At 37.3% G+C, this 14,670-nt stretch overlaps 1 protein-coding gene across 1 annotated transcript in view; it reads right to left on the bottom strand.

Moving 5' to 3' along the window:
* GLT8D2 (glycosyltransferase 8 domain containing 2) overlaps positions 1-14,670 on the bottom strand; it is a 185,786-nt gene that overhangs the window by 31,638 nt on the left and 139,478 nt on the right. The window contains exons 8-9 of the mRNA XM_044087837.1: positions 7,416-7,582; positions 3,780-3,892 (exon numbers count right to left, since the gene is read on the bottom strand). Of these exons, the coding sequence (XP_043943772.1) occupies positions 3,780-3,892; positions 7,416-7,582 (280 nt within the window). The remainder of the gene's footprint in view (positions 1-3,779; positions 3,893-7,415; positions 7,583-14,670) is intronic.

Below are 14,670 nucleotides of genomic sequence, written 5' to 3'. Positions count from 1 at the left end.
AATGTGCTGTACTAAATAGAGGACTTTCCTTTATACCCTCCCAAGGGAGCTGCTTGTCTGATACCATGATTATGTTAAGAAAGTTTACTAGAAAGCTAGCCCTTAAATGTTTATTTAATGACATTGATGATGTAGGTACATCCTATAATACTAGGGCATTAAAAAGAAAGAGCACTTTTGTACCGCCTATTTCTGGTAACATTGATTGTTTCCAGAAAGCCTGTGAGCATGATCTATATCTGTTCTACAAAGGTGGGGCACGTAAGAGATTATTTGTCAACTTAAACAGGGATGAAAAAAGGGCGTTGGATAATCTGGCTAATAATGCAAACTTGGTTTTCAGACCGGCCGATAAAGGGGGGGGGATAGTCGCCATGGATACAGCATTTTATACTGATTTGATGAATAATATGTTAAAAGATGATGCAGCTTACTCTGAGCTAAACAAGACAGATGTGAGCTCAATAGTGAGAAATGTGCATGATACTCTTTACGATCTCCTGATGACAAGATGTATTGACAAAGACCTGTATGATTACTTAGTGATTGAATCCCCTTTAATTCCTCTCATAAAAGGGCTTCCCAAGATGCATAAAGGCCTGACTCCTCCACCTTTACGACCTATTGTATCTGGGAGGTTATGGGTCACGGAGAACGCCTCCCATTATGTTCAGTTGAAGCTAGGTCACCTGATAGGTCTCATTCTGACTATTTTGAAAAATTCCTTTGAGTTATTAAATGACCTGGATAATGTTACCCTACTTGATAATATAAGACCTGATACTTTGATGGTCACCTTAGACATTAAGAACCTATTTACCAGCATCCCCAATGATTTTGGAATAAATGCTGTTAGGGATTGTCTGATTGAGCTAAGTGACCTAGACCATACGGACCAGTTAACTGTATGCTCTCTCCTAGACTTGATCTTGACTAATAATGTCTTCCTATTTCACAATAGGATATATAGGCAAACATGGGGGGTGGCCATGGGCACCCCCTGTGCCAATGTCTATGCCAATCTTGCTGTCTATATATGGGAGAAGACCTATGTCTTTAATGACTACAATTTTACAACGAATGTCATCTTCTATAGACGTTATGTCGATGATATACTCCTTTTCTGGAATGGAGGGGTTGAATCCCTGAATCAGTTTGTTGAGTATCTGGACTCGACTACAACTTTTCTGAAATTTACCCATGAACACTCCTTTACTCAGGTTAACTACCTGGATGTTACTATCTATAAGAATTTTCTTAATGAGATTACTACGTCCTTGTATAGGAAACCATGCTGGAGGAACAGCATACTCCATTTTGGGAGTATGCATCCCAGATATGTTTTTCCCAATGTAGTTAATAACCAAATGTCAAGAATCAGGAAACTGTGTAATATTGATAACAAACAAGAGGAGTTGTTGGACTTTCAGGCTGAATGTTTTTTAGACAGGGGTTATCCCTCCCAATTGGTATCAGGATATAAATATGACCCCTCCCAGCAGGATAGCGGACCATCACACAATAGTAGAACAAAGAGGCATGTAACCTATGTGAATAGGACTAGGATTGACAATAGAGTATATTTTGACATCAAATATACAAATGACGTTCAGTATATTAGGGACATTATTCAAGCAAATTGGAAACTACTTACCATGGATAATGACTTGTTGAAAATAGTTGGTAATAAACCTAGCTTTAGGTATAATAATTGTTATAACCTAAAAAGGATATTGTGTAAGGACAATATCCAGATAAACACACTGGACATTAGAACTAATATTAAACAAGGAACCTATCCATGTAGGAAGTGTTGCATCTGCAAATTTATTGCTACTGATCAAAGTTTTGAACGTATGGACCTGGGTCTGGTTTTCCAGCCCAGCTTCTACGCTATGTGTGAGACCACAAATGTAATTTATTTGGCTAGTTGTGATAGCTGTGAGGCTTACTATGTGGGTATGACCACACACAGACTCAAAGATAGAATATACAATCATGTCTACGACATTAGGAAGGCCAATGTTAGTAATCCTTTAGCCAAACACTGCCAGACTCATCTGAAACATATTTTTAAGTTCAGAGTTTTACAGATACAATACCCAAATAGAAGAGAAGGTGATTCTACAGGATCCCTTGAGCTCAATGAGCTAAAATGGATCTTGTCCCTTAGAGCCCACATAGAACCAGGACTCAACACAGCAGTCAGCATCAGACCAGCACTTCTATAATAGTTGGGGGCCATTTGTCACCCCATTTGACTCAGGATATTTATTATTGTTTCAGTTCTTTTTCTTTTCTTTTTCTTTTCTTTTTCTTTCCTTTCTTCTCCATTTACCCTTCATTCTATTACTTCCTTACTTCCTTGCACTTCCTTTCCTTTCCCTTCCCTTCCCCCTTTTTTCCCCTTCCTCCCTCCCCTCTTCCCCTTCCCCTCTCCCCTTCCCCTTCCCCCTTCCTCCCCTTTTCTCCTTTTTCTTCATACTTTCACATCTTTCTTTTTCTTTTCAGCTTATTTAGGATGGGTTTCACATATAATTTAATATAGGATTAGTGCATTTTTATACATCTTCATATTGCATTCTCTGGTGATTCATCATGGTGACAGAATGACTGATTACATTTAATATTCATTAGCTATGATCAGGATACATCTTTTAATACAACGAAGTGGAGACATGATAGCACACTCTCACTAAGCCCTTATGTCTTGGAGATTTGCATCCTGCATATTGTATTGTGGTGTTTTATAGTAACTGACACCTAGATGTCAGTGTTTTAACATTGCCTAATTTGGTCAAGACTTCCTATTTAGTTAATATAATATGTTAATGGTCGATTTTATTGCTTAATTGTTTTATTACTATGTGATTTATAGAGTATATAAGGATGGAGAGAAGTTATGTTCTTTGTAACCTGATGAAGCGCACGTTTGATGTGCGTGAAAGCGCTCGTTTCTTCTACTAATTAAATCAGTTGCTGTTTTATTTCGTGGTGGTTCCAGTGTCTTTCTTATTCATTAGCCACATCCATACACTAAGAACTATTCCATGCCACAATGCCTCTGAACTTACCTGCACCACGAGTACTACCATAGGAGTGAATGTATGACCACAGTATTTTTACTGTGGTCACTTTTTCCTCCTAAGTAAAAATTTTACTCTGTTGAGCTATTCTCTGAAGCACTCAGCCATGCAAATAGGTAGCCGAAGATATTTCTGGGTTAGAGCACATGGCTAATTAGCATTATCCACTTCCCTGAGCTGTAGCATTAGCATTGGCTTCACCTGTGAGACTACTGTCCATACTAAGAACCTCATCAGGGGAACATGGGAGCGTGGTCTTTAAATCAGAAAGGCTTAATATGATGTGGTCACCTTTCAAGCTAAGGCTTCTGCATTACTCTACACCTTTCTGAATTCAAGGGTATATATCAAGGCTGTATTGTTTCCAAGAAATGAATAATTGCTCAAGAAACTCTAGAAAAAAGCATGTCTGATTTGTTTTTCATTCTAATATATTAGTACAGTGTTTTTTATCCTTGTAAGGAACAGTCTTACTGTAAAACATCACTGTGTGTATTTTTTAAATAGCATTCATTGTTCACAAGATATTATATTTGGCTTCTGTTTTTCAACTTAATTTTCTAAAAATGCTTATGACTGTAAAAATGTAAGTAGGCTGCAAGAAGTGTGGCATTACAAGGTATAAATGAGTTAACTGTTGGAAATGTTAAATCAACACAAAATATAGGAATAAAATAGACTCCTCGGACTTACCCAGATGTCGTATGTGCCACAAAGGGTTAAGTGTTGAATGTTTTTTGTAGAACACTATAAGCATAGGGGGTGTTGCTACACCACCACCCAGGGCACTACTGTACAAATTTTCCCTGAAAAACAAAATTGTACATAAATAATAAAATGAGTGATGTGGCAATTAACCAAAAACTCAGACATTTAAAATGCATAAAAAATCTTAACATATAACTGACCAAACCAATGAAAACAAGGCATGGAGTGGTACATGCCCAGTACAGACTGAATAATGAGCCAAGGGTAGACATCTATAGGCTGTGTGCAGAAACAAGTGCATGCTTTATTGATAATCATTGAATATCTTTGTTTTGCCAAATGCCTTTTGACAAAAATAAAACATATTTCATATCACTACCACTGTTAAGTCATGAGAGTTCCCACCTACTAACTTCCAGCATGTTCTCCATAGTAAAGGTGAACTACACAGGCTTGAAAAAATGGGGGCAGACATTTGGCCAATCAAAGCTGAAATATAGGAAGTAAAATAACTTATGGAGAATAGCTGTCTAAGGAATTAGAAGATTAAGACTGGAGGACCTGGTATCTGCTGATTTCAATTTTCACTCTACAGAATGTAATTTTCCATGTACAGCTTTCACAGGAGACAAAGCATTCTTTGGCACAAAGCTTTTTTTCCAGTATTAGTGAAATGACTCATTATAGAAGAGGCAGTCTTGGACTTGCTGCTAAAAACTGCAGACATTACAGACTGTAGTCCTCCATGGGGGCATTCAAAACAGTGCAATAAGGGTTGATATAAATACAGGAGAGAAGGAAAATTATGGTTCCAAATACTGGCAAACAGATTTTAAGGAAACTGAGTGACCAGTGAAATATGTACACTGTTGGAAACTCCTGGTGTCTGGCTGGTATGTGATTCTCAAACAATCTGGAAATATATTGCTGATTGATAAGTATATTTCTTGGCATTTTAACCTTACAGAGTTCTGCATTGTCTTAATTTTGCCTGACTGAATTGTTTTATATATTTTCTGGCATTGTTTTCTGTTTCTCATCTGTCCTGAAACTGTTTCCCTCCCCCACCCTATTCTTGTGGTGTTGTTATAGTTGGTGGCTTTGCAGTTGCCTGCCCCTACTATAAATTTGATCTGGGACACCCCTCCCAGTCTGGTGTTCACTCTACTTAATAGAGAGAACATTTGAGAAGGCCAACCCACTTAGGTTCTTAACCTTGAATTTTTCTTCTGCTCCTTCTTCCTCTCTTTATTTTACTTTACATAAAAAATTGCACTTTATTTTGCTTTTGCATCTTCTTAAAAGTACTCAATTGTATTTATTCTTCTCCATCTATTACTGCTTGGTAGTAGCCTGATTAAATTGTAACTGTTATTCTAAGCCTTTTGGTTTAGGCATTTGGGCTCTAGACCAGTTGTTTTACATTAAGAAGGTTTGTAGTCTGCACTGCTGTGGCAGGACAGGTAGTTTACATCATTCTAAGTTGGGAATTGCTGATTGAAGGCTCAGTGTCTGTTATTCTAAAAGTGTATTAGTTCTGGTTAAAGCACTTGGGCTTCAGGCCAGTTATTTTTCATTAAGAAGGTTTGTGGTCTGCACTCTTGTGGGAGGAGAGGCTAGATTCTGCCCTTCTGAGCTGGAAATTTCTGGTTAAAGGCTTATTGTGCCTGCGTATTTGAACTATTTCTTTCTGAAATTGGTGCACCCTGTTTGCCGTAGCACAGACTAGATTCAGACATCCTGACTCTAGCTCTGTTTGTATAACTTGAGCACTAATCCAGGCCATCCATTTTGGAGAAGGTTCCCCTGCACCCTAGTGGCAGGCGTGTGCAGGAAGACTGCTGGAACAGGGCTTAGTTTTGAGCTTTTTTACTGGTTAATTGGGTAATTTGTTTAAATCAGTTTTCTTGTTTTCTATTGTTATATAAAAATGCACTTTATTCATCTGCTTTTACTGTATTTACTTTATTACTTTATTTTGCTTTTGCTGCTTGTTCTTAAAAGTACTTAATTGTGTTTATTCTGCTGCATTTATTACTGCTTGTTAGTAGCCTGATTAAATTGTAACTGTTATTCTAAGCCTTTGGTTGAAGCACTTGGGCTTTAGACCAGTTGTTTTATATTAAGAAGGCTTGTGGTCTGCACTGTTGTGGCGGGACAGGGAGCTTACATCCTTCTAAGTTGGGAGTTGCTGATTGAAGGCTTAGTGTCTGTTATTCTAAAAGTGTATTCATTTTGGTTTAAGCATGTGGGCTTCGGGCCAGTTATTTTACATTAAGAAGGTGTGGTCTGCACTCTTGTGGGAGGAGAGGGTAGATTCTGCCCTTCTAAGCTGGGAATTTCTGGTTAAAGGCTTATTGTGCCTGCTTATTTGAACTGTTTCTTTCTAAATTGGTATGCCTTATTTGCTGTAGCATAGACTAAATTTGGACCTGCTGAATCTAGCTTTGGTTGTATAACTTGAGCACTAATCCAGACCATCTTTTTTTGGAGAAGGTTCCCCTGCACCCTAGTGGCAGGAGTGTGCAGTTAGAACTCATCTGATTGAAGGCTGCTGGAACGTGGCTCAGTTTTTAGCTTTTTATTTGTTAATTGGTTAATTTGTTTAAATCAGTTTGCTCATTTGCTACTGTTATATAAAAAAAAAATAAATACACTTTATGCATCGCCGCTTAGCTAGGGTTAAACTATTCCTGGTGCCATAAAGTCTGCTGTTTAAATTTTCCCTTAGAACTAGCCAGTTGTTTAGTTTTAGCACTCAGATCTGTTTCTTTGAGCTTGGCACTTGTTCAGAACTCATTGTAAACATTAAATAAGCTACAAATTACTACAGCACTCAACTTTCCTCATTTGTCTAGAGGAAAACAGTTTTTAGTACTTAATAAATAAGCACCTATCCAGGCATGTCTAAGGGTCAGCTTCCAGTGTTTTCTCCTGTCTACCTGATGAATCTGGGCATCTCGGGGCAATGCAGCAATTGCCTCATGCACACAGACAACCCTCTCCTCCTACCACCCAACACTACAACCTGTGAGAAATGCACTTATATAGCCAAACTGGAAGCAAAGCTCTCTTCACCCAAGACTGGACTAGACATTCAAGAGGAGAAGGTAAACATTTGCACCACACAACACTCATCACATAGTCCATCAAAACCTACACCACCTAAACAGGCACATAGAAACACAAAACACGCACCTACATTCACGGAGGCTCTCAATAAAAATCTGCTCAAGCAACAAAGACCTCCAAATCAGAAATGTAAGCAACCTCCACCCCCCAACACAACCCAAATGAAGCCCACAAATGCAGTGTGCTACTCAATCACAGCCCATAAGGCATAACAACGTACCCAACACTCTAGTGGCCATTAGCCTAGTAACAATGTATAAACCTATGAACCTATGTTGTAAACAAACATATATACTACTGTGTGTCTGTGTATATCATTGAAATGTACATTAAATAGATATTGCAGCTTTTCTTCACACATATCCACTAAAAAAGAACTCTCTGAGCTTGGTCAGTCTTTTCCTGGTTACCCAAATAAAGAAATAATTATTGTAACTGAGTAGTCCTATATCTATGTGCTGAAGATAATGTATAAAAAATAATACATACTCCACATTCTTCTCCATCCATTTTTCTAACTGCTTTGTGATACGCTGTTTCTTCCATTCTGTTATGTTTGCAACAAAGACACCTGGATTAAATGAGCAAGTGCTAGGGCTGATGCCAAGCTCTCGAACTGTCTGCTTTCGGTAGTCCAAAAACCCCATGTATGTATTCTGAAAAAGAAAGTTCAACATCAGAACTACAGTTCATCAAAAGAGAATCCCAACAATGATTCCTAATGCTCTGGATTGCCTGACTCAGTATATTTTATTTTCTATTTCTTTAAGAGATCGTCTTAGAAAATGCCACATTAACTTGAGATATTTCGTGCACATACAGAAGGGAATCAAAGATACAAACTTAGGGTATGCAGCTGCAATTTTACTCAGTAAGAAAACACATTTCCTCTGTTTTGCCTTTTAAACAGCACATTTTGAACTGACTTCTGTTTGAAACAAGACCTACTGCTTTTTATAAATGTTCGTGACACTTTGCTGGAACAGTTTCTGCAGCCTCAGTTAGACTTTTGTACCCAAATTCATTATTTTGTAAATTCTAATAGAGCACTACAATGTCTGCAGATTACTTATTTATATATTTAATATGCAGATTGTTACTTCCAGATGACCATCATCTTTCTGTGCCAAATGCTCCTAACTTAGTGTCCCCGGTTCCCAGTTCCCCAGTATTACACCCTCTGGCTGGTACCACCTCAGCCATAGGTGGGTTGGGAAAGGGACAAGGAACATGGAGCAGTATTTCTAACAGTGTCATATATGCTGTCATGTATGTGGGAAATTTTTTTTAATACCATAACTGGGTGAAGGTGCTGAGGTCACACACATTACTACACGTAACATCAGTTAGTTCATGCCCAAGCTCTAATGGCAAATTTTTACATGCAATCTCTGTTGCAATTACAGCATACCCCCATCAAAAAGAAGAATCCTTCCACTTCCTTCCAGAATGGGATTGCCACAAAATAACACTCCTGCTCATTCTACCTCAGTGACTGAGCCACTAATTTTCCTTGGGTTTCTGAATCACATTCAAGGCTCCTTCCCTCTATGCCACAGAGCTGGGGCACAAGCTATAGATTCTTGTTAACATGTGAATCATTTTAAAGTACTAGCCACTAAACTAAGCTCAAAGGTTTAAACACCAAAAGCCATTTCCTTTTCAAATGAATATATTCAGCAAGTACTTTTTAGAAAGCAGCGGTATGCTAGGGCAAGCAGGAAGTATCTGAGTAGCAGAAAAACAAACATTGTTTAGTAATGCTTCAAAACAGTCTTTCTTAAGTATTTCTAATTATGTACATGCAACACAGAATGGGGGAGGCCGTTACAGATAAGCAGTGTACCCAATGTGTACTACAATGCCAGAAATTCTGAAAAATTCCTGCCAAGCAACTATTTAGCTGCATAGTGCAATGATTTCATAGAACAGCATAACTCTTAATTTATTCACTCAAGAATTCTGGAGAGAGATAAAACTAATGGGGGAAGAAAGGTCAAGAACCAGAGATACTTTTTAAATATTACTGTATTTCAAGTAGAAAGTTAGTAGAACAACAGATTTTGTAACAGTGTGCATTTTCTGAAGAATAAGTATGAAACTCTGATCTCTGGCATTATTAGATGACTGTAATTCCCAATTATTCATTAGAAAATCAAACGTTTTTCAAGGGATATGGCAAACATATGAGGTAGAATTAGAGACATTCTTCAAAAATGAGGGACAGTTGAGAGGTATGCAGAACAGCACTGCAGCAGTCAATATTTATGCCAGCCACCCTGTCAATGTTTATCTAAAATAGGCCGATGACCTCTTTTTAGGAGAGACGAGAGATGGTATTCATACTGACAAAAGGAGAAATTTGTGCAGGGCACTGGGAACTCCCCCTACTCATTAGGAGAGTGCTTGTTTTGATCCTAGCATAGTGGTGGCTGGGAGATCAGTACTCAGGGAGATCCAAGACGGCGGACAGTGCAGAGGTGAATTCTGGTGCAATATTTGAGGCTCTACAAGATGCAGAGGAGCTGTTTCAGCAAAATGTGTTTGCCTCATTAGAAGCAGATATTCAAAACAACGATGGATGTTTTACTACAACCCTCTAGTCAGGAGGGTTGTGGGATGATATTTTGGGTGAATTGTTGTTGCAGAGTGAGCCAGAGAGTGGAAAAGATTTTTCAAGGGGTGAAATTATGGTCAAAATCCAATCTTTCAAGGAATGACATTATGGTCAAAATCCAGTCAAAGAAATCAGAAGCCATTTTAAAAGAAGATTACCAGAAAAAGAAATCATATTCCGAGACTGTTAAGAAAATTGCAAAGAAAGTGATAACAGATGAACAGGGGAAGGAAATGTCAACAATCAAAGGGAATTCATGGTAAGAAAAGAAGAAGAAAAAGAAATGGACAGAGGAGGTTAGAAAATATTGGGAAGAGAGACTGGATACGCAATTCACAAAGAAACAATGGGGGTTATATGTATGTCTCCAAAATATGCAACAAAGTCTAGAAGATTTAGAATCTTTGCTTGGAAGTGTTTACATAGGTATTTTTATACCCCAAGTAGACTTCAAAGAATTTTTCCTCAGGTAGATTGCAAATGTTGGAGGTATGATGGGGAAGAAAGAGGTAACTGGGAACATATTTTCTGGGAGTGTAATGAGTTGGCAGACTTTAAAGATTCCCCGCAGACTGCTCTGTCAGAGATACTGGGTGAGCAAATTGGTTTAACTATGGAAATGCTTTTGTGAGCTATGATACAGAATTGCAATCGCCTAGACATACTAAGGTTTTGCTGAGTCTAATTCTGGTGGCTGCCAGAAAAGCAATTACTAGAAAATGGAAATCAAAGTCTAAACCAACTTTACTAGAAGTAGTGAATATAGTAACAGAGATAAAACAACTGGAACTGGGATCTTTACAAAAGGGTAGGAACAAATTACATAGGAAAAAATGGGACTTGTGAGAACAATACATGCAGAGGAGGAACGTGGCTTAAAAGAAGGCAGAATTTGAATGAGCTGTGTAATGTTTGACTGACAATGACTGGATAGATTATAAGTGATGTATAATGTTTACAACTACAACTATGTCAATATGGCTTTTGATGTATAAGGTTTGCAACTAAAAATATGCAAAAAATCACTGGTCACTGGTCATTACCCTGCAGAGTTCCAACAATACAAAAAACAGGAGCAAAAAAGGAAGTCAGAAATAAACAGACTGTAAAACAGAATTTCTAAGGTTGACATTGTTATCATCATTATGCAATCTCATCATCCTCATGGTCTGTCCTCTAATAACATTTCTAAGCATATGTCTCGGGTACATACTACTTTTATGTAGGAGATTATTCTTCCTACTAGGTTTCCTAAACAGGCCAGTTTTAAGAGACCTTATATCAGAGCTGCAGGTCCCTGATTTCAGTCAGCAACTCTTTTTCTTGTGGCAGAAAAAACTCAATTAATAATTTCATATAGTCCATACTTAACTTTAAATTAAGTACCTGCCATTGTTGTAAAAGTTCTGGGTAGGTATTCCCATAGGTGGGCATATTCAAAACTGTCAGCCCCCTGGGAACTATCTTGTGATGCATTGCGGCTTCAAGGTAAAACCTCTGCCGTTGAAGCCATTTAAAGTTGTACAATTTGTTCTCCAATTCCCTCACTCATCTATTGAAGGAATTCTGCATATCTTCATTTACAGTGCCATTAGCATCTCCTTGCCCCATTACTAAATCAAAGAGAGGATTAGGAGCATTACTTAAAATCCTGTTCATATGATCAAATTGTGATGTTGTAGACCTGTTAACTGGATTGTAATTTGGCTCTACATTCCGTCCTTTTGCTATCCTCCACAGCCAAGCCACAGCCAAGTATCACAAGAAGAAACAAAGCAGAGTATGTGGACAAAGGCTCGATATCAGTATAAATCCAAATATTAAAATAAAACAAAATATCGAGCCGTATAGCACAGGACACAAATTTTATTAGTATAGAGAGTAAGCGCTTTTGCTAAGTCTTCATATTACCAAAATGCCCACTTATGTTAATACTTATTCAGATGTATTGTAGAAATGGTAAGAATTAAATCTAAAATGAAGCCACAATTATATGATTTTAATGAATGAATTTTTCTCAGCTGGGAGACTGACCCATGAGCGCACCAGTGAGAGAGGTTCCTCCATGTATAACTTTGATATTATTGGCCCAGTCTCAGTTTTGCAAGTGGAGAGAACAACTGCATGTCAGGAAGTCAGAGTTACCACTGAATTGTCGATGGTGTTAGAAGGAATGATAGGTGCACAAATTCTTCTGCTACTACCATTGTATTCCAGAAAGAAGGGGAGATCAAATGCCAGAGAAAGTGGCAGCTTGGAACATGCATGCACAGAAAACACTTTAGGGACCAAATACCAGAAGCTGACTGGAGAGTGGGAACTTGGACTCTGTAGTGCGGTAGAATATAATAATGCACACCCAAAAATAATTAATGGTGTTTTAAATCTGTCTTCATTTGTTTTAACTTCTTCAATGTACAATGTTTTTAGTAAAGGTCTTAATTTTATACCTTCAAATCGTGGTGACATAAATCAAGCATTAACAGAGTTGCTTTTGTTTGATAGTGAATTGAACCTGAAAACTTTATTTAAAGAAAATGTATCAGTTACCAGTTCTAAGTGTAAAGAAAAGAGATGTGTCATACCTAGTAGCCAACCCCTAGTCACTGCATTTCAAACTATGTTTGAAAACATCTTTATGATCTTTTTGATAATGATGGTTATGATAGATATGACAACCTCTCTAAAGATGAAATGCTAGTTCTCCAACAACTGCAGGCTACAAATGACATTATAAATAAACAGACTGACAAGGGGGGCGCTGTTGTAATAATGGATAGAGCAATGTATAATGATAGTATGCTGCAATTATTATGTGATACTGATACGTTTCATGTTGTGGATTATATATTTGTATAGCAGATGATTTATAGATGTAAAGCTCATTTGTATGACTTGCAACTCTCTAATTCAATATCACTTGATTATTATAGATTTATGGATGTCTCCTTTCCTGTTGTTCCAGTTATTTATGGATTGCATAGAATTCACAAAATATTACTACATCTCCTATGAGACAATTGTCTCAGGGTCAGGATGGGTTACATAATTTATATCTATATATTTGGAAAATTCTTTAAAATCATCTTTACTGTTTGTAAAACAATTTATTAAAGATACTCAAGACATTATTGTGCAACTATATTTATGGCAATCTAGCTTAATACAGAATTCAAATTATGTTATAACTGGGGAGCTTATTTTTGCCACTCTTGATGTGAATTCTCTCCTCACTGTAATTCTGAATGACTATGGGATAGAAACTGTTAGGCAACATCTTTGTAAATACACTAGTAAGCCTGCATCTGAGATAGAAACCATTTGTTTGTTATTAGATTTAGTCCTGTGCAATAATATATTTTTATTTAAAATTAACTTTTTAGATATTAATGTGTTTTATCAAGCGAGTAATATAGGTACTAGGATTCAAAGAAAGGCAGTACAGACATCTAGTTACTTACACAGTAAGAGTATGCATCCCTATCATATTCATAATGGCATTATTCGTAGCCAAATTTGAGAGCAAGTAGGCCTAATACAAATTTGGATGAATCAATAAAGCAGATTGATGAAATATTTTTGAATTTTATGATAGGGGTTATAATTTGAAATTATTAAATGACAAAAGGAAGTTCTTGCTGAAAGGGACGATGTAGCTAGACTCTTTTTTCTGAAGTAAATACTAATGAGATGTTATTAGATATATATAATGGCCCCCAGTCTACAATAATATATTGCTTAAAATATAATACACACACTAGGCAATTTAGAAACATTATTAAACATAACTGGTCTATCTTGTGTTCATCTAATAGTGTTAAAGAAATTGTAGGGCATCAACTATGCTTTGTGTATAAAAGAGGAAGGAATTTAAAACTTTGTTTTAAGGACTTACATATGAAACCTAAATCAAGAATAGTTGCTAAGGGTACAGTCCTATGTTTAGATTGTCAATTTTGAAAATATAGTAATAGAAGTACTGAATTTATAGGTTCATATGATCATAGGTAGGTACTAGGCTATCTGCCCGAGGGCATTTATAAGCCTAGCCAGAGTGTGTTGGCTTCCGCTGCCCCATTGATTAATTAACTGTCCTCTGTCAAGCAGAGCCAATGAAGTGATCCCAGGGGTGTATTTTCTGTTACCCATCCACTCATCAAGGTTTCTCTTGAAGAGTGTTAGTGAGGGGCTCTGCCTAATGTAGTTTGGAATTTTGTTCCAAAGCATGGGGAGTCTCTGTGACAGGAATCTATCCCTCCAGCATGTTCTATTTATTGCTGTGGCGAGGTTTAGCTCACTAGAGTGTGTAGCTCGCAGTGACTTGGATTTCTTTAGGTTGATCATGTCCATCAATTCTGAGTTGGACATGGCTCTGTAAGTCAGGCAGAGATCACCTCTGAGTAAGCAATATGCCACTGAGTACAGACGGAGCTTTTTCAGTCGGGCTGCATAAGACATATGTTTGAGGCCAGTAATCCTCTTGGTGAGGTACTTTTGTGGTCTCTCCAGCTGTTGGAAGTGTCTTGTGAGGTACATCCGAAATGGGGCATTGTACTCTATGGTGGGTCTGATGAGTGACAGGTAGATGGGCACTATAACCTCTTTATTTCTAGATATGAACCCTTTAGTAATTAGATGGGTCACATAGAAGAATTTCTTAACTACTTTGGCAATACGATTGTCAAAGGAGAGATTACTATCTACCTGGGTCCCCAGATCTCTTATTACCTCTTCTGTATTAACATCCTGTTACTAAGAAAGTATTTCATTTTTATACATTTGCTACATGTAAGATGAAGAAAGTTGTCTATTTAGCTACCTGTGACAAATGCCCTTCATTTTACATTGGCAAGACTAACAGAATGTTGAAAGAAAGAATAGCTGAACACCTCTCTGATAAATGCAGGAAGGTAGATTGTAACACCTTAGCTAAACATGCCATTAATAAGGACACAGTTTTGATTTCAGGGTCATTAGTACTATAAGTAAAAATCTTAGGGGGACACATTGTGTTAAATACGAGAATATAGAATACAAATGGATTAATTATTTCCATGCAGATGCATATTCTGGAATTAATGAAACAGTATTAAACCTGTATTGAAGAAAAGATCTGTCTGCATATAA

Source organism: Protopterus annectens, chromosome 11.part0, assembly GCF_019279795.1.
Source record: "Protopterus annectens isolate FY-2018-M chromosome 11.part0, PAN1.0, whole genome shotgun sequence".
Lineage (NCBI taxonomy): Eukaryota > Metazoa > Chordata > Ceratodontiformes > Protopteridae > Protopterus > Protopterus annectens.
The sequence above is the reverse complement of the archived record's forward strand: the minus strand, read 5'-3'. Positions and strand labels throughout refer to the sequence as shown.